The sequence below is a fragment of the Prionailurus viverrinus genome, chromosome A3 (assembly GCF_022837055.1).
Source record: "Prionailurus viverrinus isolate Anna chromosome A3, UM_Priviv_1.0, whole genome shotgun sequence".
NCBI lineage: Eukaryota > Metazoa > Chordata > Mammalia > Carnivora > Felidae > Prionailurus > Prionailurus viverrinus.
Window position 1 is genome coordinate 26,464,595 of NC_062563.1, and position 24,035 is coordinate 26,488,629.

The window sequence follows — 24,035 nt, forward strand, 5'->3', positions numbered from 1 at the left end:
GCATGTCTGCCCTGGTCACTGTCACATTGGGGGAGGATTGTGGCCCCTTCACCGTGGCCAACTGGGGATGGCTTCTGAGGGACTTGTCCTGCAGTGAGCTTTTAAACTGAGCTTTCTCTCTTTCACACCTGTGGTCGTCTTGGCCCTGGCCACCCCTGACCCTCCTTGTCTAAGCTAAGGCTAGAAACTGGGTCTGGGCCCCATTCTCTGGCTACAGGTCACACTCCCTCCTTCCAGAGCACGAGCTGTTTGTTCCTAGTCAAGGCTCCAAACATCCACACGGAATGATCCCTCTGCCCTGCCCTCCCCCAAGGAACAGAGAACTGGGGCCCAAGTCTTTCTGGGGATTGGCCATGGGCCACCCTGGCAGTCCTGGGTCACAGGAAAGTGTCCATCATCAGCTGGGCCGCTGGCTGCACAGACAATGCTAGGCTGTCCTGGCCTCCAGCCACTGAAGGGTGAGAGAGGCTGGGAGACAGCACCGAGGGATCCCTTTATCCCAGGAGCAGGCGGGGCCTGCACAGCCCTGGCCTTGTGTGGGCTGCCAGGGTCTTAGGCCCCCAGATGCCTGTGAGGACATTAGAGCAGGACAGACTCCCTGGCCTGGGGTGATGAGGTTGACCTGCTAAGGGAGAGGGCGACCCCCCACACACCCCTGGGAGATTAGCCTGCATCTGCCGGCCTGTCGGGGAGATCAGAGCCGTCCTGCTGTTCCTGCCCCTCGGTCTAGGATGCGTTAGACCCCAGTTCTCCATTGACCCTCTGCAGACACAGCCCTGCTGTGCTGGAGAGCATACCCAGGGTGGGTGGGGGCTGTGCAAGAGAGGCATTGCCACCCCAGTCTGTCGAATGGCAGCTTTCTCGGGAACCAGGAAGTGACCGGAGCCATGGTGGCGTCATCACTCTGACCTAAGGACTGAGGTGCACCGAACCCAGGCCAGCTTCTGGGAAGGCTGGTGGAGGACCTTCCAGGGCCCTCAGATGCCACACACACACACACACACACACACACACACACACACAGGCTTTGGGGCCCGGGCCCTGCCCCGTGAATCATCCACACATGGTCACCTGAAGTGGCTCTGTTTGCTCTCAGAACACACGATTTGTTTGGTGGGGGGGGGGGGGGGGGGAGGGTTGTAGGGGTGCAGTGGGCATATTGGCTGGAGCTTTGTACGTTGAGTTAGCATGGATTTCTCGCTGCCCGTGCTTGACCTAGAGGGTGGGGCCAGGGAGATGTCAGGCCTGGGAAGACACAGACCCAGCCTGTCCATAGCGGGAGCACCTCCCGCTGGGCATACCTGACCAGTGCGTGTTGGGGGAGAAGCCGAAGGAAGTGGGGTGACGGCAGAGGTAGGGACCGTCCCATGATACAGATGGGCAAATGGAGGCCTAGAGGAGAAAGAGGGCAGGTGCCTTGGGAAATCGGGGGCCCGTCTGGGCTTTGCCACACACGCGGTGTGATCACCGATGACTCCCCTCGGGGAGCCCCTGGTTCCTCCCTGATGCCTGCCGTGGGGTGCTTGTGCAGATCGGGAACAGTGTGCCTGGCGCCTGACACTTAGTATCTCCCCCACTGAAGGTGGCACCCGTCCCCAGTGCCCTGATGCCAGCCCTGCTCCGGCCCCCTGCCCCCAAGACCCAACTCATCTGTGGGTCAGACACCTCACTAGGGGCTCCTGCACTGAGAGACAGGATTTCAGTTTGAGGGGGAAATCTAGGTCTGCGCTGTCTGATACTATGGCTGTAGATGGCTGTTAGAAAGGCTCCTGCAAACTGAGGTGTGCTGTGTGTGTGAAATACGCACTGAGTTTCAAAGGCGTCGTATGAAAAAAGAATGTAAAATAGCTCAGTTTTAACATAGTATTGACTCCTTGTTGAAATAAGATTTTGACTATATTGGGCTAAATAAAATAGATTATTAAAATTCATTCTCTCTGTTTCTTTTCACTTTTTAAATGTGGCTACTAGAAAACGGGAAAGTCCATGGCTGGCTCACGTTCTGTTTCTATTGGACAGCACTGCTCTAGTCTCTGAGGGCCTGGGCGTCGGTGCCTGCCTAAGGAATGACCTGCAAAAGGCCGGGCAGGAAGGCGATGCTGTGGAGTAGAGGTGCCGGCGTCCCTGGGTCCGTGGCATTAGGAGGCAAGAGCGGAGGCCGGTGGGGAGCAGGGGCCAGCCTGCCCCTGGAACCACAAGGGTGGAATGGGATGCTTTGAAGGGACGGTTCGGTGGGCAGCCGGGGGCCTGACGGCCAGACCGCGGGGTGGGCACCCCGTGTGGCCCTGTCACCCAGGATGGTGGGATCCCAGCAAGACCGCCTCGTCCAACTCCTCTGTGTCCCCCGTCTGACCCCAAGGCCCTCCCCCTTCCTTCCGGGAGGAAGAGCAGGGTAGCCTGCCAGGAGCCTGGTGCTCCTGGGAACTATGCATCATGTAAACATGGCCCAGGCCACTGGCCTTTGTCAGAGCAGGCGGGGACCGGCCCTGGTGAGGTGCACACCCAAATTCAGAGCGCGGGCGGAGGAGGAGGAAGGGCCGGCTCTGCAGACTCCCTGCGCCTGCCCTGGTGTCTACTCCTCCCAGCCCATGGTGGGGCTGCCGGCTCCAGCCCTCTACCCCCCTCCTCCCCCCAGCCCAGCTCTTTTGTGTGTGAATTATCGATGCCCCCTCCTCTCCCCCTCCTGGCCGCCACTGTGACAGAAGCCCACGGAGGAGGGGGCGCTGCCTCAGCCGCCGCCCCTCTGGCCGCAGAAGGCAGCCCGCGCTGGGCATGCCGGGTGGCGCGGCCACAGGCCCGGCCCGTGGTCTCAGTGGTGGGGTACCTTCCCACCTTTTCCCAGCCCGCCCTGGGAGCTGGTGCGGGTCACCCACTGGGAGAGGGTGCCGCTGGCTGCGGCCCCAGAGCCCGGTGTGGCGATTGGCGGCTCGCACAGAGCCGGGCTTGTGCGGGCTGCGGGGCGCTGGCGCCCACATAAGGGCATTGTTTGCCGAGGTAAAAGGGGTTTTTGTCTCCTTCTGGAGACGGGACAGAGGGAGGAACAATTTCCCCCATTCATCGCTAATTCCCCCATTGGAATAGCAGCACATCGCCCCACGTTAAATAGATGGGCACCTCGGCCCTTCCCTGCCCGAGGCGTTCCGGGCACAGGTGGTGGGCTCCGCGTCCTGCCCGAATCGGGAGGTGTCCTTTGCCAGAGCCGGGGAGGCCTGGCTTTGTGGAAACGTTCAGAAGGGGTGCACCCCCCAGCGGCTCCCCTGCGGCCACTCAGGGCGCCCTTCTGTCTGTTGTTCACACACAGTCACAGGCTGGGGGCAGTCTCACCCTGCTGGCGTTGTTCTAGGCTCCAGCAGCCTGGCCTTGGGTGGGATGCCCGTCCTGCCACAGCAGCACGGATGAGGACCGGGTAGACCAAAGAGGGTCACTTCCGGCCAGGTCTGGGACGGGTTGGACCGGAACACGTCTCCACCCGGGGAGACCCATGGCCGGAGGCCTGCGCCCTGGAGGGCCCGACTCCCACACCCCGTGTGTCAGGGCCCCTGCTGCCCGTGGGGCCAGCTGGGTTCTTTCACAGGGTCATAAAGTGTCAGAGCCCAACAGGGCGTCAGCGGCAACTCCCTGGACTGCAGATAAGAGGAGCCAAGGAGGCGGGCTGTGCCCAAGGTCGGGAGACAGCGAGGCCTGCACCTGCTCCCCCTGCCCTGGCCCCACCGGCCTCATTCAGGCACGCGTTTGAATACATGCCTATATCTCCTTTAAATCACACTGTTTTGGAGGGAGTGGGGAGGAGGGAAGAATTGGGACTGGACCGGAACCCAGCTTGCCTCAGCCTGGGGTGCTGACGCTTCTCTCTGTTCCTTCTTTCCCCAAAAGGTGCCAGGCGCTGCGGGGGCGGGGGCTGCCGCCAGCCCTTCCTGCGGGTACCAGCCACCTCAGGACTGAGCTAGGGGGACCGACCCAGTGGGGTGTGGTGGGCCACAGTGAGGAGACAGCCTGGCTTGGGCTCCAGTCCCTGGGCTCCTCCCAGAGGGAGGATTGTGGATCGCTCAGAGACTCCGGCTACCTTCCCCAGTAAGGAAACTGTTGGCTCCTGTAACCGAAAAGTCTAGGTTCTTCTTTGGCTTTAGGCAGGGATGGATATAAGGGGGATTTATTCCTGACAGCTATTCAGCCCTGCCAAACGGGCTCAGCAGCCCTGGGGGCTTGGGGGAGCACTTCTTTCCAAACATTTCAGCCAGAGCCCCAGGATTGACTTTCATGGGTCCAGCTTGGTCACATGCCCACTGACCGCCGGGATGGGCTGTGCCGACTGGCCAGGCGTGGGGCACATACTTCCCCCTGGAAGACTCGGGGTGCCCTCCCCCAGAGGAAGGGGTATGGGTTCTGGAGAGGCGGGAGTGATCTGGGCCCACCCAGCACAGCCCTGCTGACCCTGGGTCTGCCGGGCTGGGGCAGCTTACGTGGGGAAGGGGTGCTGGGCACAGGCCACAGACGTAGTATGTCAGAAGGTGATTAAAATGGTCTGGGAAAAGTAGGTAAAGGGGTCAGCCTGTCAGAGCGGGGGCAGGGAGGTCTTACTGAGAAGGTGACCTTGAAGCAAATCCCTGAGGGGGGGAGGCAGCTGGGGACAGAGTGTCGGAAGAGGGAACAGCAAGTGAAAAGGTAGGCAGCTGGCGCAGCTGCAGTGGGTGGCAGCAAGGGGCCCCCTCTGGAGGGAGTCTGGCTTCCACTTAGGGGGTTGAACTCCGTTCATGCAGCTGCCGCTGCCGGGGCGGGGCGGGGGCGCTGACGGAGGGATACACTTACCCCCCTCCCCAGCAGCACCTTTGCCCCCACCAGGGTCAGGGGCCTTCTCCCTAGTCCCAGGGCCTTCTCAGCCTCCTCCCGTGAGGCTTCTTCCATGGGCTGCTTCTTACAAAAAGCCTTCCCTCCTTCCCTCCCTCCTGGTGTTCCTCCCTCCTTGGGAGGAGTTCTGGAGATGGGGCTCTGCCGTCGGGGCTCAAGGGCCAGAAAGCTCACGACTGTCTTTTTGGGGCCCAGTCTCTTCTGGAGCCCTGTGTCTGGTTTTTTGCTCACTGGAGAATGAGTCGCCAGGACAGCGACCACCCTCTCTTTTCACTGCTGAGTCCCCAGTGCCCCTCATGGGCCTGACACCAGGAAGTGTTCAGGCAGGGAAGGGACAAGGGTGGGAAGAGCATCCTGCGGGCACTGGCCTCCCCCTCCTCCTCCCTGGCGCACCTCAGATTTCGCACCCGGGCTCTGGTGGGGCCCTCCGGAGGCCCTGTGTGTAGGAAGCAGGTGCGTTATGAAGGAAGACAGCGGGGCGTAGAGAACCAGCTTTTTCTTTTTTAGCGCCTACTCTCTACGCCAGTATTGTCTACACCTCATGCATCCTGGTTTACTGACAGGAGACGCATTTGGAAAGGAAACCGAGGCTCAAGGAGGTAAAGTGGCATCTTCAAGGTGACACGGCCCCTCTGCATTCTGCCTAAAACCCACGGCCTCTCCAGTTGGCAAAAAACAGACCCAAGTGGGAGGCAGTCCGTGAGCGGGTGGCGCTGCGGGTGGTCGGCACGCGGGTTGAGGGTGGCCCCGGCAGGATGACGGGGGAGCACACGCTGGAGGTGGGCTGTGTGTGTGGCTGGCTTTCCCTGCCCCCGGGCGAGGTGCGGAGGTGGGAGGGCCTTGGCCTGTGGCGGGAGGAGGTGGGAACAGAGCTTGTGAACTGGGGCCCGCTGGCCTGCTCAAGGTTTTGGGGTTCTTTTGGTTTTGGGGGGACTTTTGTGGTGAAATATGTATAACATAAAAATCTTATGTTACGTTTTAACCATTTTTAAGCGTACGATTCAGCGGCATTAAGGACACTGACAGTGTTGTGCAACCAGCACCGTTATTTCCAAAATATAGTTTTCCTCACCCCAAACTATATCCATTAAGCAGCAGCTCCCTGTCCCGCCTCCTCCAGGCCCTGATACGTTTTCTGTCTCTATGCATGTGTCTAATCCACACACTGGGTGGAAGGGGACTCATTCAGTATTTGTCCCGTTGTGTCTGGCTTCTTTCAATCAGCATAATGCTCTCGGAGTTCATCCGTGTTGTAGCGTGTGACAGTATTTCATTCCTCTTTAGGGCTGAACAATATTCCATTGCATGGATAGACCACATTTGGTTTGGCAAGGTCTTTCAAAATGGGAACAATGTAAGTCAGTCATTAACATTTTAAAATCTGGATATTTACATAATGGTGCAGATTTCCGGTTTCTTCTAAAAACTCAGGATGCCTGGTCTGGACTCCTGACACCTCCTGGTCCCACCTGCGCAGCCACTTCCCTTACTGGACGAGAGCAGCCTCGGAGTACTGGGAAGAGGGTGCTGTGTTGCAGTCGGAGCCAGTGCCTATGGCTGTCTGGCCGAGCAGCAAGGATGCACAGCCCTGGGGCCACCCTGGGCTCCTGAGCTGTGGGAGGCTGGGAGTAGACATGCATCTCCTTTCCCCCTTCCACCATAGGTGTAGGGCAAGGGAGGTCCGTCCTCCCACAATGAAACCTAGTCAGAGAGGCAGGTGGTTGGGGTGCCACCCGTGGGCCTGTGCAGGGGTGTGGCACCACAGGAGGCCGTGGGCCTGACGCCCCTGCGTTGGGACAGTTGGCTCACTGTGTGCAGAGCATGGTGCCTTCCTAGCAACCCCTCCTTCCAGAAGAGGAAGCCAAAGCCTTCCAAGGTCAAGCAGCTGGCCTATTAGGAATGATGCCAGGGTGTGAAGTCTCACCTATAAGGTGGGCTAAGAATGGGCACCTGCCAGAGCAAACAGGGGTTCACGTGATCAGTCAGTATAGGGGCCCATCCCTGCCTTCCAGCTCCTCAGCTCCAGAAGAGGCTCCTGCATGTGTGGGGGCTTCTAGGCAGCCGTCAGAACTCACCCTGGGCCAGGCAAAGGAGGCACGAAGTATCCCCAGGAGGACGGGCATTGGGCTGTAACTCCTTCCCAGGGACAGTGGAAGAGGAGGCCTGCCCTGAGGAGGAAGCATTGAGCCAGGCCTCGAAGGTAGACTGAAATTTTCTGAGTTAGAAGCAACATGGCAGGCAGACAGCAGAGCCTGAGCCCAAGCAAAGGCCTGGAGATGTGAGGTCCCGCGGTGGCCAGGAGGGTGGGGTCTGGACTCCAGAAGTCAGGGGACTAAGAACACACCCAGCGGGAGTCTGGAGGATAGTCTTCAGGGGTCTTTGGAGAGCAGGAAGGTTATGGAACAAGAATAGGCTGGTGCTGGAAAGGGGTGGGGTGGAGGTGGGTGTGATGAAGGGAGGGAGGGCAGCCACTTTCCTGTGGTTTGGTAATGAGCATCTGTCCCTCCAGGAGGGCTGGCACCTTGGTTGTCATTGTTACTTTGTTTCTCAGCCTGGGACTGTGCGGGCATGCAGTAGGTGCTCAGTAAATACTGCCGGGCAATTTGTTCATTCCGCCAACATCTGCGCTGGTCGCTGGAGATCCTTCTGGAGGAAAACCAGGCCCATCTCTGATGGAGGAGGACGGGGGCAGCGGACGCGTGGTGAGGTCCTGGAGGTTGCAAGGACGCAGGCCCAGGGACTCTGGGGTGTCGTTCAGCAAGCAGGGAGCTGTGGGGTGGCTTTGAGCAGAGCCTGGAGCTGACCTGCAGGAGGATGAAGGGAGCCGTGAGCTGCCCGGAGGAAGAGGAGAAGGAGGGGCAGCCTGGCCCAGGGGACCTGCGGCAGCCAGGGGGGGAGGGGTGCCACTTCACCGCGGCCTTTCCCATCCCCCTCTGCCCCGGGCTCGGCTGCTTGATGGGCAGCCCGGCCCCGCCCCCGGGCAGCCGGGAGGCCAGAGATTGGTTGGGGCGCTAGAGCCGCTCGGTCGCCATGGGGACGCTCTGGCGGTGCGCGTGCCCAATGCCCAGCCCCGGGGACTAAATCTTCATAATCTGCTGGCTGGGAGAGTGGGGGTGGGGTCTTGCGCGACCCTGGCCTGGGGAAAGGGGTGGCCTGGGATGCGGTCTAGGCTCACTGTGGTTCCCCCCTCCCCCACCAGCTCTGGGTCCTGGTGCCGAGCCCCGGGGGCACCTGGGCGCCACCGGGAACTGCTCGGTACTCACCTGGCCGTGACCCCGGGAGCTCAACCTGCTTTGGCCTCCGCCGTCTCAGTTGATCAAGCAGGAGGCTGGGCCTGGATTGGGGAGAGGGGCCTGGAATTTTATCTGAAAATGTCTAGCCCCTCAGTTGGAAGTTTGTCCTCCCAGGTCCCCCAGGCAATATTGTGCTCTCCGCAGCAGGGGGCGCCCTCGGCAGAGCTTTGTTGGGTTGTCACCTCTGGAAAGCCGAGATAGCCTATTGAGATGCCAGGAATGCAGCCCCCTGAGCCTGCAGCCCTGGCTCAGGATGTCCAAGGCCACCTGACCTTGCACAGAAGGCAGCTCTGGGGGGAGCGGGGGGCACTGTCTGTGTGTAAGCTGCCAGGACTAGGCAGGGCCCACATGTGGGAAGAGTGGGTAACTGGGGGGGGGGGGGGGGGGGGGGAAGGTCACAATGGAGGCATTATCCCTTTTTCCTTGGGCAGATGAAGGAAGCTGAGAGCCCACTGTGGGGAGAGGGTGTGCAGGGGCAGGGCAGTGGCGAGTTAGAGGAAGAGGGGGATGCCGGTCAGGCCCCAAGCCAGCTCTGGGTGTCCAAGCACCTCTGGCGTGCAGCAGGCTGGTCAGACCTGAGGCTGCAGCCACTCAGTCCCAGGCCCTTGAGGCTGGGCCTCCCTCGAGCCTGGATGTGGTGTCACGGGTGTGGAGTGCAGGAGATCACTACGGGCGCTCCACTCCTGATGGCCTGCTTCAGGCAGAGGGGCCCTGCTCCTCCATCAGGCAGGGGCACAGCTAGCCTCTTCGACAGCAGGGCTCACCTCTTGCCCAGAGACGCCTGTGAGGACAAGACAGGGCAAGTATTCCCTGTGGCTGCCGTGGCCACGATCCCCCAGGGCGCGTTAGGGGGCAGGAGGGGCTGAGGTGGAGCCTCACACCCAGGCCTCTTGTTCCAGATGACTCCTCCTCTGAGAGTGGCAGCGGCAATGGCTCCTCCACCCTGAACCCATCCACGTCCAGCAGTACGCAGGGCGACCCCGCCTTCCCCGAGATGAATGGCAACGGCGCCGTGGCCCCCATGGACTTCACCGCCACCTCCGAAGATCAGCCCATCAACCTGTGTGACAAGCTCCCGCCGGGCGCAGCACTCGGCACACCATCCTACCCCTCGGACGGCTGTGGCACCGATGGACTGCGGAGCCGCGTCAAGTACGGGGTGAAGACCACCCCTGAGGTGTGTGGGGCTGTGGGCCCGCCTGAGATGTGAGCCCCTGCTTCCTGTACACATCAGGGCTGCACGAAGCTGAAATGACATTGTGTGTCCCCAGAGTTGTGACACCAAGTCAGGGAGGAGGCTGTGGCTGCTGTCATTTTCCTGGGAAGGCTCTGGAATAAGAAATCACACAGTGTGTGAACTCAAGCAAGGCCTTCCTTCTTCCTCTGAGCCTGTGTCACCATCTGTAAAGAGGGGTGGGCCCCACCTTAATGAAGGTAGCGGGTGATGTGTGGCCTATTTCCCTCAACCCCCAGCACAGAGTCTGCTGCAAATTACAGCAGCAAGTGGCCGTTTTCGGCACCAAGTCCCCATCTTTCTCGGCTACTCTGCACGCCTGTCCCCATTTTACAGATGGTGCGGAAAAAGTATGAGGCCTCTGAAGCCCCAGGGATGTGAATGTTTGAAACTCAGTAGGCCACGCTGATGGGAGACGGGGGATGGCCACCAGGGAAGGCTGGCCAGTACAGGTGCCCCCACCACCGGGAACTCCCTCCTGCTTTCTGCCCCACCCCCCTCCGCTTGCGCCTGCTGCCTCTGGGCCACGGGGGTCTCCTGCAGTGGTGCGGTGCGTCACTGGGCACTTGAACTCTCTCTGTGCAGGAGCGTTTTCTCCTGCCGGGGCCGGAGGGCCAGAGGTGACTCATCAGAGCCCTACGCCCCTCCACTCCAGCCGGGTACCCCTACACAGCTTCCCTCCCCTCCCTGGGCCTTTCTCTTCTGCAGAGGGCGTAGGGCAGGTGCCAGTGCTTGCCTCTGATGGCCTGTCTCACGGGAAGGTTCTGTACAGATGAGCAGGTGTTCGGTTGTCACTGTGTGCCTGAGCTCAGGCCACGGAGGTCAGACATAGCTGCCACCTGCACTGAGCAAAGAGCTGCGGAGGGGGAGTTTGCCGCCGTGAGCTCAGGCCACGTGTGTGGGCCAAGGAAGTGAGATGGGAGCACCCGTGCCACCAGCAGCTTGTGTCTCGTGGTTTCTGTCTCCCCTGGCCCTGGCAGAGGACTTGGCCGAGGAGCAGCTTGGCAATGGGACTGGCCCAGGGCCTGGAAGGTCTTTCGACTCTCCACTGCGAGTCTGTCATGACCCGGCCGGAGGACCTAGGTGTCTCTGCCCGTTAAAGTCTGTGTGTGGATCAAGAGTTGGGCACCAGGCCGGGGGCCCTGGGAGGTGGGTCACATCTCCCGTGGGATGGTCACAGAGAGTCCTGGTGGCCGCAGCCGATGCAGGACCGGGCGCCGGTCAGTGTCCATCTTTATCCGTTTGTTCTTCAGCGAGAGCTGTGATCCCCGCAAAAAGAGGCTTATTCTCTGAGGTGTTCATGGGGTGGGAGTAGGCAGCTGGGTCCCTCCTCTGCTGAACGACACGGTGACTGCCTGGGGAGCTGGGCCTGGTTCCCACTCCCCCTTTCTACACACACCCCCTCTCCGTGATGGGGCTCACGGTGTCTCCCCAGGAGTGGCAGCAGACAGGGGAACCCCAGCCCAGGAGTTTCGGGAATGCGCTTTGCCTGATGGACCTGTCGCCTTGGCTGGTTCCCTCTCCCAGCCCGTCTGTTCCTCCTCCCTGACAGACGGCGCTTACTCGCTGCCTGTGTGACAGCTCGGTTGCCGGCTCGGGCTGCGGCTCCTTGGGGATCGGGGAGGAAACCCCCAAAACCAGAGCCAGTCTTGGCAGAAGCAGAAGAGGCTGGGAACCCTTCCCACGAGTGCCCGTCCCTCACACGATGCGGCGGGTCGTGCTGTGGGCACTGCCGCCGAGTAGAGCACTCACATGGGCCCAGACCTTTTGCTGCCCTGCCTGCTGCTGCCCCCGGGCATCTCCATTCGCGGAGGAAGGGAGTGGAGAGGGGAAGTGACACAGGACCTCGAAACTGTGGCTAGCGTGGCGGTTAGGTGCGCTCACCATCCCGGTGCCCGAGCTCTCCGTGGCTGTCGGAGACCACGAGCGGGCCTGGTCTGACCCTCCGGCCCCTGCCCTCTCTCAGTCGCCCCCTTACAGCTCCGGGAGCTACGATTCCATCAAGACCGAGGTCAGTGGCTGCCCTGAGGACCTGACGGTGGGCCGGGCCCCCACAGCGGATGACGACGATGACGACCACGATGACCACGAGGACAACGATAAGATGAACGACTCTGAGGGCATGGACCCTGAGCGCCTCAAGGCCTTCAATGTGAGCGCCGTGAGGGATGGGCGGGGTGGGGGCCGGGGCCACAGCCGCGGCGGCCCTTCCTACAGCCGGTGTCTCCCACAGATGTTTGTGCGTCTCTTTGTGGACGAGAACCTGGACCGCATGGTGCCCATCTCCAAGCAGCCCAAGGAGAAGATCCAGGCCATCATCGAGTCCTGCAGCCGGCAGTTTCCCGAGTTCCAGGAGCGGGCCCGCAAGCGCATCCGCACATACCTCAAGTCCTGCCGGCGCATGAAGAAGAACGGCATGGAGATGGTGAGCCCCTCGTCCCCGGTCCACCTGCTCCCTCTGCGCCACCCCCCCCCGGGGACTCCTGGGTGGCCCCCCTGGCCAGACACTTCCCCTTGACCCTCCCAATGCCCCTGGGAGCAGGAACCACGATCCCTGATTCTCAGAGGAGGGAAGCTGAGGCCCAGAAAGATTACGCGGTTCCATAGATCACGGTCCTGGAGCGCACACGCCAGCCCTGTCCCAGCCACCTCCAGGGCAGGGTCTCGGTAAGCCCCAGCACCGGCCCCATCCCCGTTCTGCCTGCAGACGAGACCCACACCTCCCCACCTGACCTCAGCCATGGCAGAAAACATCCTGGCGGCAGCCTGCGAGAGCGAGACGAGAAAAGCAGCCAAAAGGATGCGCCTGGAGATCTACCAGTCCTCCCAGGTACCTGCTTACCCACAGCTGCCCGGGCGTTGTTCCTGGCGTGGCAGGGGTGAGAGGGTGACCGTCAGTCGTGCTGGAGACAGCTGGGGACAGGGAGAGAGGAAAAGGCTGTCCTGGGACCCAGACGGAGCTGCAGTGGGGCAGATGGGGAAAGTCAGAGGGCCCGGTCACACAGGCCTCACAGACCTCGGGAGCCCGGCCTCTGAGAGGGTTTTTGAGCCAGGCAGGAACGGATCGAATCTGCCCCCCAGAGAGATGAGCAGAGGCCCGTAGCTCAAAGCACCCTTCGGTTCCCACTCTGCAGGATGAGCCCATTGCCCTGGACAAGCAGCACTCCCGGGACTCTGCAGCCATCACCCACTCCACCTACTCACTGCCAGCCTCCTCCTACTCCCAGGACCCCGTGTATGTCAACGGCGGCCTCAACTACAGTTACCGCGGTTATGGGGCCTTGGGCAGCAACCTGCAGCCCCCCGCCTCCCTCCAAACAGGAAATCACAGTAACGGTGAGTGGGGGGACCCGGGCTCTCTGGCTCCCTGACCAGAACCCAGGTCTGTGTGTATCGCAGCCTGGAGAAGGGGGCAGGGCAGGTGGGGAGGCAGAGGCCGCGTGGCACAGACACCCGCCCCATTTCACAGTCTTGGCCAGTCCTCAGGTTGGACGGTGAGGAAACCTCAGCTGGTTAAAACAGAGCATACCAGTCCTTTCTCGCCTCCGAGGAGGCTGCCCCAGCACTTGACTGGATGCGCTGCTGGGCCTCTCCCAGCTCCAGCTCCTCGCAGGCCATTGCAAGCACTGAGTTGCAGCCAAGGTCCTGCTCTGAGTTGAATCCTCTCCACACACCTGTTTTACCCCCAGTGACCAGAGCTTGGCGAGGTGGCCACTGGGCCAGGTCACTCGGAGTTGGTAGCAGAGCCAGCATCAGGCCCGGGCACGGCTCAGTTCAGCAGCTGTGGCCTGCGGGGGGCCTGTCTAGTGGCTCTGGGCAGGTCCTCGCCTTCCCCAGGCCTCAGCCCTTGCCCCATTTAAGAGCCCCATCTAGGTCACCTGGGGTGACAGTTAACTGTTCCCCCAACTCCAACCCCTTAAGCTGGTGATTCCCTTGGTGCCCCTGCAGTACTTCCCAGGGGCCTCTGATGCAGACAGGACATAGCCCAGTATCGGAGAAATGGTCCCTGAGAAGACACAGACCTCCCTGTGGAGTTAAGCATCACCCTGAGTGGGAACTAGCGTGGGGACCTGAGGCCCATTCACGCTGGGCCCCACTTGAAGCCGGGGTGGGAGCAGCAGGGGAAGAGCAGACTTGGCTGGTGGAGAGCAGCCTGGTGGCCTCGGCCTCGGGGAACGAGAGGGGAGTAGGTTGGGGGGGCGGTGACCTCAGGGCTGGGTGCTTGGAATTGGTTGTGTATGCGGTGGAAGCCACTGATAGGTCTTAAGCAAAGCAGGGCTGTGAACTCTGCTCTGTCTTCGTGGTGAGATCTGAATCAGAAGGGCAGGAGGCAGCGGCTGTGTGCAGTGAGGGTCCTTCAAAGCCAGAGGGGGGAGGAGGAGAACTGAGGGTGACCCCAAGTTGCTTGAGGAGTAGGTTGGAGGAAAGTACTGCCCATAGGCCAGGGAACTTTGGTTCTAGGTCTTGGCTGAACATGCCTGAGAGTTGCTCTCAAGCCCTTGTCCTTGGCTTCAGGAGACCCCTCAACGTTCCCCGGGCAGCAAGGGAGGGGCTGGCCCATACCCACGGCAGGAAGCCCAAGCCCCCTCCGCTCACCTTGCCCCCCACCACCAGGAAGTGTGTGCAGGTCCCCGGAAGATTCCTGCCTGGGCTTAACTTCTCATCCCTTCCTAATGCCTCTTAACCTAAAATAAGACGCTGCCTGGCCTTAATCCCTGAAGCTGAAGCCGGAGTGGCCAGCCCCAGTGAGAGGTGGGACCACTGTCCCAGAAGGGTGGCTTTTCTTCCAGGAAGAAGAGCCATCTGACCTCTGAGCAGGGACCCTATTAGAGTATCTGAAGACAGGCCCCAGGGCAGAGAAGTTAGGACCCCCTAGATATACATGAGGAGCGTGAGGCCCAGTCCTTCCCAGGCAGCAGGCAATGGTGACAAGCCCCAACCTGGTCCATGCAGCGTGACCCGTCTCCGGGCTGCAGCTGCCAGGGAGGGCGCTGGGCCTGCTCCCCTCTGTGCCCTATTCACACCTGCCAGGGAGGCAACTGGCTCTGCCCTTTGTGCTTCCCGGGGCCTCCGTTCCCTTCCGTATGCACCCTCCTTCCTTAGAGGTGGGTGGCGAGGTCACTGTAGCAGAGCTCTGCTCGTTTACCTCCCGGCCTGGGGCAGCACATGCCCTGCAAGCACTGGGTTGGAGTCCAGCAGCTGTCCACAAGCAGCCGCCCCAGCCCTCCCGCCCTCCCCGGCAGCAGCCAGCCCTGCAAGGGACCCTTCAGTCAGACCAGTGCCTTGGCAGGGCGATGTGTTAGCCGCTCGGAACTCCACACGTTGCTCATCAGGTTGTCATTGGGAGATGCAAATGAGCTTAGATAACATCCGCTTGGCCCCCTCTCCTGGGGTGCTGGGCATCTCATGCCCACTCCTGCCCCTCCAGCAACCACACCTGAGTGTCAGCACTAGCGCCTGCGGGAGGATGGCTCCAGAGCAGACTGGCTGCAGGAAATAGGGACATTCTCCTCTCTGGGCTCTAGCTACTGTCCAAGAGAGACAAGAGGACAAGGCTCAGCAAGGGGAGAGAGAGGAACCCCAGGGCCCGGTCACACCAACTGTGGCAGGCGGCTCTCGCTTTCATTGTCTGAGAGAGACTGGGAGCCGCTCCAGGGGAAACCAACCCTCCCCTAGCCCGGAGGCAGCCCTGCAGCTTCCAGGAGTCTGTGGAGGCACCCCTGCCCCCTACCTGTCCCCTGCAGCCCTCTGGCCAACAACAGGGGAGGCCACCACCTGCTTGGCTGCTGTTTCCAGCAAGTCACAGCCCTGCTTCTTCCTCCTGCATTTCATTTGAACAGACTTAGCTGCTCCCTTGACTCTCAATTCCAAGGACGGTCCTTAGCAAGCCAGTTCCAAGGACCTGCTTCTTGATGTCCACGTGCTCCGGTCAAAGAGGAAGCAGCCCGTGGGACAGGTGCCCCCCCACCCCCCCGCCTCGGGTTGCACCAGCTTCCTTTAGCAGCAGGTCCCACTTCCAGTGTCAACCAGCAGGTCACTTCCAGGCACGACGTCTCCATAGACTGGAGCTTGTCCCATCTCTCTCTGCAGCAGCATAAAAAGTGCCACTGCAGATGCAGTAATGAGTGAAGCTGGCCGTCAGAACCCACGGGGTAGTGGGGAAATGGCTGATAGCCAAGGACAGCCTCACACGCCTACCTGCCAGGGTGAGACCACCCGGGATGGAGGGTGGGTAGGCAGGAGCAGGGAGACGGCCCCCCGAGGAGGCTCCAGGTATGCTCCTCCTCCTCCTCCTCGCTCAACACCTCTCAAGAATGCTTTTCAACTCCCAGGAGCCTCCACATCTCCTGGGAGCCCGTTCAGAAAGCTGCCCCCCCCCCCCCCAACCTGTCTGGAAGCCCTTTCCCAGTGGGCCTGGCAGCTCACGGCCACGCGGAGTGTTTCCCAGGCAGGGCTCAGCCTCCCAGCAGCCTCCTCCTGTTCCGAGGCTCAGGGACGTTGAGCTGCCTCCAGAGTGGCAGAGCAGGCCTTGCATTCAGGCACCCGCGGAGTGGCCTGGGAAAGGCAGAGAGGAGACAGGGCCTGGTGGCCCCTGCCTCACATCCTCCCGTCTGTTTCAGAAAACCTCCCGTCTGTTTCGGCAAACCTTTTTTGCCGCCACTGTTTGGAGGGTGAAGGGGCCTTCTCCAGATAGCACCCCTAGGTCCTGTCCCGACCACTCCGACCCTCGCACACCTGCCCCACAGCGTGGACTTTCCCCCTGCTCAGGCACAGAACACCTCCTCAGAGGAAGGGGGATTCTGCGGCTCCTCGGAAACAGGCTTAGCACCCACAGCACCTTCCTCCACATGACACTCCGTGCCAGGCACCCTGCCCCCGCAAGGCACCGTCACCATCTGCCCGGGCTGGCCTCAACCTCTCCCACAGCCAAGCAGGGCACCCGGCCTTCTCCACCTGGACAGAAGTCCCACCCCGGTCTGGGCACCCGCGCGGCTCCACTCTGGACTCCAGGGCTTTCCACACACCCGTGCCTCTCAGGGTGTCGGGTGCCTGCTGCAAGGTGCTTACTACCCTCTCCCGGACAGCCTCCCGGTGCGGGGAGGAACAGCACACCTCTCCGGCGCATGCAGACGCTGATAGCCCACCGCCGTTCTCCCAGGGGCAGCTCTGCTTCACCACAGTGCAGAGAGGCAGGGCAGTTCTTTGCCTTGAGGCCTCCCCCTCACCCGGCTGCCAGAGCTGGGATATGTGCACAGTAGGGGAGCGCTGTCCGCCTGAGGGTCCCCAGAGAGACGTGCAGGTGGGAGCTGGGGCCGGGGAGCGAGGGTCAGAGCCCCACGCTGGCTGATGTAAAGCCCGTGCCCCCACCACGTCCCACCCTGCCCTAAAGGCAGAGCCGAGGGCCCACGTTCACCATGTGATCTCTGGCAAACCTCGACCTCCAGGTCTCTGCTTCCCCCCCCCCCCCCCCCCACCACGCCACCGACGAGGTCCCCTTCCTTGAGGATCGCCCTGAGGGTTAACAGAGAAGCCCACGTTTCGTCTGCTGGCACCAGGCCCCATTCCGGTCACTGGCATACACCCGTCAAGAGGCCCAAGTGCCTGAGTCACAGCAAGCCCCCAAGACAACACAGAGTGATGGCCTCCGGTGCCATGGGAGGTGTCCCCTCCACTCCTCACCCACACTCTCCCCTCTGCAGGGCCCACCGACCTCAGCATGAAAGGCGGGGCCGCCAACGCCTCCAGCACGCCCACACCCACGCCCTCCAGCAACAGCACCAGCAGGACCATGCCCACCGCCCAGCTCAGCCCCACGGAGATCAGCGCTGTGCGGCAGCTCATCGCCGGCTACCGAGAGTCCGCGGCCTTCCTGCTGCGCTCCGCGGACGAACTGGAAAACCTCATTTTACAGCAGAACTGACCCGCGGCACCTGAAGCGCACTACCCTAGGGAAGGAGGACGGCCCGGCCCGGCCTCCTGCCTCACCACTTGGTACATTTTGGTTTTTGAAAGAGGTGGGATCCAAAAGAGCGGTTTCTAGCCACACGCCAAGCACCTGCGACTTTGGGCACAAGGACACTTTTTTTTGGAATCTCACCACACGGGTGCTCTGACCTGCTTGGAAGAGGCCATGGGGCAGCTTTGGAAGGGCTGGGGCTCCCCTGACGAGGCACTGGGGACGCAGCTCTATTTAGAATCATCTTCGTGGACCCTGATGTTAGAATCCCACCCCCAGATAATTACCTTTCAAGTCTTAGGTGAGCAGAATTGCATATTTATTGAGAAAAACAAAGTGGACCCTTTCTTCCTCCCCCCTTAGTAATTTATTTTTCTGAAAATGGATTCTTTTGTGTTTGTACAGATTGCCAGTCTGTGTCTGTCTGATCAGAAGGATGTATCCCTGTGACCTAACATTCCATATCACTACACTGGCGCGGGCTGGGGGACGGCAGGGCGGGGTGAGGTGGGGCAGGTGCCGGGCTGGCTGTCCCCTTGAGCGCCCGGCACAGCCAAGCCGCACAGCCAAGCCGGAGGACCTCGCCCACACCCAATGCAAAGCAAAGGCAAAAATGGCTCCCCCACCCCCACCCCACAGAAGCCCCCGTCACACGGTCACCTGTGTTCTACCTCACACTCCAGCGTGGGCTTTTTCCAGGATGTGCCCTGAGCCTGTTCTGAATGGCTATCTATCGCCCAACTCCCCCACACCATGTGTCCGCCTGGGAGGTAAGTCCAGAGGGGTGGCCAGGAGCTAGAGCCCAGAGAGGGCTTGGACCCTCATGAGCAGCAGCTCGCGGGCACCTGCCCCCAGGGAGCCAGGTCTGAACACTTCTCCACACAGGCCCAGAGCCCTCAGACACCTGCCAGGAAGGGCCTGTTTCTTCAGGGTGAGCCCTCCGCTGTCAGGTAGCCACCAAACAGGAAAAAGCAGCTGCGAGCCCCCGGTTGGACTTGGCAGCTCCCATCCTCCATCCCCGTGGTTGGAGTAAAGGAACCATCAGAAGTGGAGAAGCCACTTGGGTTCACCTAGGACGCACCCTTCTCGTCAAGGGGCCAGTCCTAGAAGAAACCTGTAATCCCTGGAGTGTGAAAAAGGACAAAAAGAAAAGGCTGGCCCGGTTTCCTTCCTCCCCGATAGGCACTTCTTCTTGCTCAGTGCAATACCTACCAGTGCTGCTAAAACCAGGGATTCACCCAGACCTCAGAAGGCCCAAGGGGCCTCTCCATGCAACACTCCGTAGCCATGACAGCAGCTCTCCGCTGCTTGCCCCTGCCCAGAGCCGGCAGAAGCCCTCTGTTGCCTTTCCTCCCTCAGAGCAGAGAGGGCCCAGGGGAGCCAGGGCTGCGTGGACCCTAGGACGGCCACAGAGAGCCACTCGACCCCAGAGCAGGCGCCCCTTCCCAAACCAGCTTTCTGCAGCCAACCGCCTCCTGGCACCAGCGGCAGACCACCCTCAGGAGCGCCAGGGAGGCGCTCCAGCGTGGAGGCCCCAACCCGCCTCGGATCCAGGCCCGAGCTGCGGGCCCTGGATCCGGAACCCTGAAAGGTAGGGTGCCCCGCGCCCCGCCCCTTGCTTACTTCCAGCCCCCAGCAGTTCAGGGTGGTCTTTTCTCTCTCAAGTGGCCTCCAACGCCCTACCCAGCCACAGCACCTCTGCCTTCCATCGGACCCATCCCCCGGCCTCCGGTCAGGGCCAGGACACCCGAGACTCCCCCTTAGCACAGCACAAGCTCCAGTGCCCGAGGCCTGTCCCCCAACCCGGCCACCCACATGTCCAGCCCCACCTGCTCAGTGCTACTCCCGGTTCAATTTGTGTAAATATTTATTTTTGTGAGCGAACAATACTACAAAGTAATCAGCAGGTCTTTTGCAAAACGTTCCCCAGGCAATTTGCGAAAATCCTAAAGTTGAAAACTGGCAGAGACAATCGCCGCCTTAGAATTCTTGATACCAACTGCGTGTCATTTCCCCTCCCGGAGGCAGGACCCAAGCCAGGCACCGCGCGAGCTTCTCTCACAGACAGGAGAGAGGCAGGCTGGGAGGGGCTGCGGCCGCCACCCACACGCAAGGGATTAGAGCTAAAGATCAGCATAAGCTCCAGTTGGAAGTCGGCTCTCCTCAGCCGGCCACCTCGGCCTGCCTTAGCACTGGGCAAGAGCGCAGGCACACTCGTGTGAGAGGAAGGCCCCGGGTGCTCGTGGTGAAGGCCCGCCGGGGCTCCCCGCGGCCCCTCCGGGACAGTGGATTCTGTCGCGGTGACCCCACCGCTTGGGTGGGCCCCTCCGTGAAGCTATGCCTGAAGCCCTGGTCATGGCAAAATCAGGAGCAAGTCACTGTGTGGAAACAGGACTCCATTAGCTAGTTCAGTCAGGGACCTTGTTCTGTTTTGCGTTTGTTTTTCAAAGATGCAGCTTCAACCCCTCCCCACTCCTGACTTGGAGGGCACCAAAGAGCTGGTTCGGCTGGACCTAGCTCACTGCCGTCCCTGCCGTCCCACCCGCCCCCCGCACCCTCACCCCAGGGACTGCCTTCTCCTAAAGGGAGCTTCCAAGGCCCTGCCCCGCAGCCATTTGAAATTCTGACGGAGGGCCTCGGGGGCGCAGATTCATCATGGGGGATCCTAAGCCAGAAGGTAACTCAAGAGTTAGAATACACCAATTCCTGAGTCTTTGCAGGGGGCTAATCCCAGCAGAAGAGTAGAATCAGGAGAAATGGGAATTTGGTCTTAGTGGTGGATAACTAGACGACCAGTAATGGTGTGACCCATCTGAAATTCATTTTACCATCACCTCCAGGACAGTTTATACCCAAGGGCAGTGTTGAGGGGGAGAGGGACCGAAGGGGGTGAGCAGGGTTTTCAAGGATTTCAAACAGGTGGAACCCGGCCATCCCTATTCCCAAGGGCCACTTACGACTCCAGGGGTGGTTACAGGATTAACTACCAGTTCATTTTCAAAATGCTGCTTTGAACTCAGAGGGTTGATACTTTTAATTTGTAATTTTTTGTAAAACTTTTTACAAGATAGTAAAGTATTTCACCAGAATACCAGTTTCAATCCGTCCATGGTCTGATTTTTATATAATTTAGTGGTGCTTTAGAAACTTTGTTTTTGTTGTTTCTGAGCTAAACAGCTCAATCCTTTTTCGCCTGTATCTACCTAAGACCAATGTGAACCTTTGTATTTTTGCTCCTAATTTTGGACTCAGTGAAAGTGTACTGTTTACATGTACAGATGCCCCCGTCCCTGTGTGTTCTGCAAGACTCGCTCTTGAGGAGGAAGGGGCACCTCACTAAGCTCATCTGCTTAGCAAAGCCACAAAACAAAAACCTCTCACTTTTTACCTGTGTTTCCACCTAAAAACAAAAGCAAAAACCCTACGCCACATAGAACTCAGATTTGCTGAAAAATACTTTTCTAAGCTCAGAAAAATCTCCGTGCGTCAGATGGCCCACAGGCCTCTGTCACGTGGTCCATTGAGGAGCAGGGGTCAGAGCAGACACTTCCCAGGGGCTGCCGGCGGGGGCACCTGCGTGGCCTCTCGGAGAGCGCGAGCAGGACTTGACTGCAGGGCTGTGGGCCGGTGTAGTTCTTCCAGCAGCCCGGGAAGCGGGGAGGTCAAGATGACCCTTGTGACCTTCAGGGTCAAGCCGCCCAGGATTCAGGGACGACCCAAGAGGCTGTCAATCCTCTGGCATAATTTAGACATGTTTCGGAAGAGCGCAAGTTCCCCATCCGAGATGAGGTTTTAGGACTTGCCAGTGCAGATGGTACAAACATTTCTTCAGGGTTCCCCTGGAGGCAGCTTGTTCGCGAGGCATCACCCTCTGAGGAGGGGCAAGGGGCTCCAGACGGTAAGCATATGGCACTTGAGACAAACAGCGGGCGGCACCAACTTTTAAAGGTGACTCTTTACTACTTAATCAATGGCTACACCTCTAAATTATATTTTTACAGATATGCACCTATGCAACTTAACGTGGCTCTTCTAAGCAGGTGAGGACTTCCTCCTCAACGCTCTATAAAAATTATTTGTGTTCTATATAGTGAGTTTTTTCCAGTAAATGTGGCTTAATATTTTAATTCTTAGACTGTGTCTTCTTTATGTGATGCAACTAAATTCTGTTTTGTTTGTGGAATGACTAGCACAGGCCAAGTCCCTCTCCCTCACTTAACAAAAGACCAATGAGCTGTTAATCGAGCTGTTATCTCCATGGTATTACTTGCTAAATGCACTGATTTCATAAGTATGTGGAATCCCTTTTCTTTTGAATCTGTATATCATATATAAGACTGAATCTACTTAATAAACACTGAATAACAAATCAGGCGCTTCATTCCCACCGTGTCCTCTCAACAGCCCTGCCAGCCGACTCTCTCCTGCAAATCTAGTTCGGCACCGACAGACATGCCCTTCTGCTAGGAGACCACCTTTTCCCGGCCCACGCCCTAGCCCACCACCGCAGGCCCTCAGTCAACTGTTCTCAAACAAATAATCCTGTCATTTCAACAGCTAGCCCGTCAGAAAGAGAAGGAAACGAACCTTACTGGTACTCATCAGGTGTCGGGTGCGGGAGGCACCTTCCCGGGGGTGCACACCAGTCACCCAGCAAGGTCCCTCACATGCGGCCTCTGCCCTCGCCCCAGCACGCAGCTCTTCGCCGGCCGAGACCAAACTCACACGGATTGGCCCCGCTAAGTGCTGGCTTGGAAAACTGAGGAAACACCATCCCTGATCCTGAACCTTCTGCACTTGACGTCTGACTCGACCCCAAACTCCCAATCCCACCTTAAGGGAAAAGGGCAGTTTACCTGTGCGCAGTCTTTTTTTTCATCCTACATAGATCATTTAGGCTAACCCTGGAGGAAAACTTGCAGGAATATGGCTTGGGGCTAACCTGTCATGAGTTCTTAAAAAAATTCTGAATTACAAGCGTTAAGTGTCAGTTTTACTGTTATAATGTGTGTGTGTGTGTGTGTGTACGTACAGACACAGACACACGTGACAGTTTTTAAAACATTTATATTTTGTAATGGTAGAAGAATCTTGAAAGCTGAATCTGTATAAAACCCAAATATATAAAATACATTAAAAAGGGGGGGGGGGGCACCTGGGTGGCTCAGTCGATTAAGCATCCGACCCTGGATTTCACCTCAGGTCACGAGCTCACGGTTGTGAGATCAAGCCCCATGTCGGGCTCTGTGCCGAATGTGGAGCCTGCGTAAGGTTCTCTCTCTCCCTCTGCCCTTCCCCCACTTGTGCTCTCTCTCTCTCTCTCTCTCTCTCTCTCTCTCTCTCTCAAAAAAAAAAAAAAAAAAAGATGAAAAGAGAGGGGACAATAGTTGAAAGACACTGCACCCAGGGAACCCTGTCTGTTCATAAGGGCGATTGTTCACAAGGACGGCAGGGACGGTGAAAGCCAAAGACAGCAGCTAGGTGCCCCTCTTCACACAACGAAGGGACCAACGGCGGCAATGCCTCAGTGATACCATGAAAACCCCTGTCCTACCAAAACTACCACTGCTGAGAATCACCAAGGGACCCGAAACCCCCACAACCTGGGATGGCATACCCTGGGCCCAGGCCCACTGCACGCAGACCACGCACGCAGACCAGGAAAGCGCTTACCTCCGGATGAAGTGCCACACAGCTCCACAGGACGGCGGCACGGAGATCGAGGAGACATCGTCACTCAAGGACGGAGAAGCGTTGCTTGATCCCAGCCTGGCTTCTTTAATTGGGGCCCCAGGACCACTGTTGTTAACAGCGTACAGGACAACGTCAAATAGGAAATGCCCCCACGGAACAGTGAATTAAAATTTACTCAATGACAGAACAAGCAACCCTCCCTTTACTCAGGGAAGGGGAGCAAAGGGGAGAACAGGCACAGAAGTGCATTTTAAAAGTAACTATGATGCACCAGGGAAGCCCAGTTTACAAGAAACCCAAGAATCCTTTGCAAAGTCCTCTCTCCCCTCCCTGATCTTTGGTATCAACCCAGATTTTATTCGGGTTCCCGGCAGTCAAGGGGCTCCTAAATGAGGGGTCCCCAGCTGCCTGAGGAGCCGATGGGCCCTACGACATACTTCACACAAGTTGGTGTGGATGTGGCTTCCTGGGGGAGGGTGTCTGGAGCCTCCGTCGGGCTCTCCGAGGGGTCTGTGTCCCCAGCCAGGTTAAAAGCCACTGCCCAGACAGCTCTTTTAGTCGCTCTTATTTTCCCTCTAGAGCTTCTGCCTGCACCTTCAGTAGTCAGTCCAGGCCTTCAAACTGATGCACGGAGACAGGAGGAAGTATGGTCACCGTCAACATTTGGTTTCAAGTATTAGTCTCCAGGGTCACAAAGCCCACTCTCCCCATCAGTTTAAACGGTGCCCACACACAAGGGCAACACAGCCTGTGCCACCTCCTCTCAGGAGGCAAGCAGGCAGATGCTCTGGTCCCCGGGGCCCTTGATTTTAGGCAGGCTACTCTATGAAGCACACACATACTCCCCATCCCTCTCTCGAGCAGCTTCTGACTTCCTTTAGAGCAGGATGGACATAAAACAGTCACGATACTCACCAGGCCAGTACAATAATCGTCTCTCCGTATCCTGAAACGTTAGGTTTCCTCGTCCTTCAGATCATGAGTACCAACAGTCTCCTCTGCCAGACACCCA

General features: G+C 59.2%; 1 protein-coding gene across 9 annotated transcripts in view; it reads left to right on the forward strand.

Annotated features, from left to right (window-relative positions):
• The window catches only part of NOL4L (nucleolar protein 4 like), a 127,381-nt gene extending 105,683 nt beyond the window's left edge, over window positions 1-21,698 (forward strand). For 8 of the 9 annotated variants that reach the window (XM_047853306.1, XM_047853311.1, XM_047853309.1 and 5 more), the window contains 6 exons: window positions 9,038-9,315; window positions 11,339-11,524; window positions 11,606-11,797; window positions 12,080-12,202; window positions 12,507-12,708; window positions 17,073-21,698. In XM_047853306.1, the coding sequence (XP_047709262.1) occupies window positions 9,038-9,315; window positions 11,339-11,524; window positions 11,606-11,797; window positions 12,080-12,202; window positions 12,507-12,708; window positions 17,073-17,293 (1,202 nt within the window). In that variant the 3' untranslated portion in view covers window positions 17,294-21,698. The remainder of the gene's footprint in view (window positions 1-9,037; window positions 9,316-11,338; window positions 11,525-11,605; window positions 11,798-12,079; window positions 12,203-12,506; window positions 12,709-17,072) is intronic. The other variant, XR_007151008.1, reaches the window with a different exon arrangement.
• The last annotated feature ends 2,337 nt before the right edge of the window (window positions 21,699-24,035 follow it).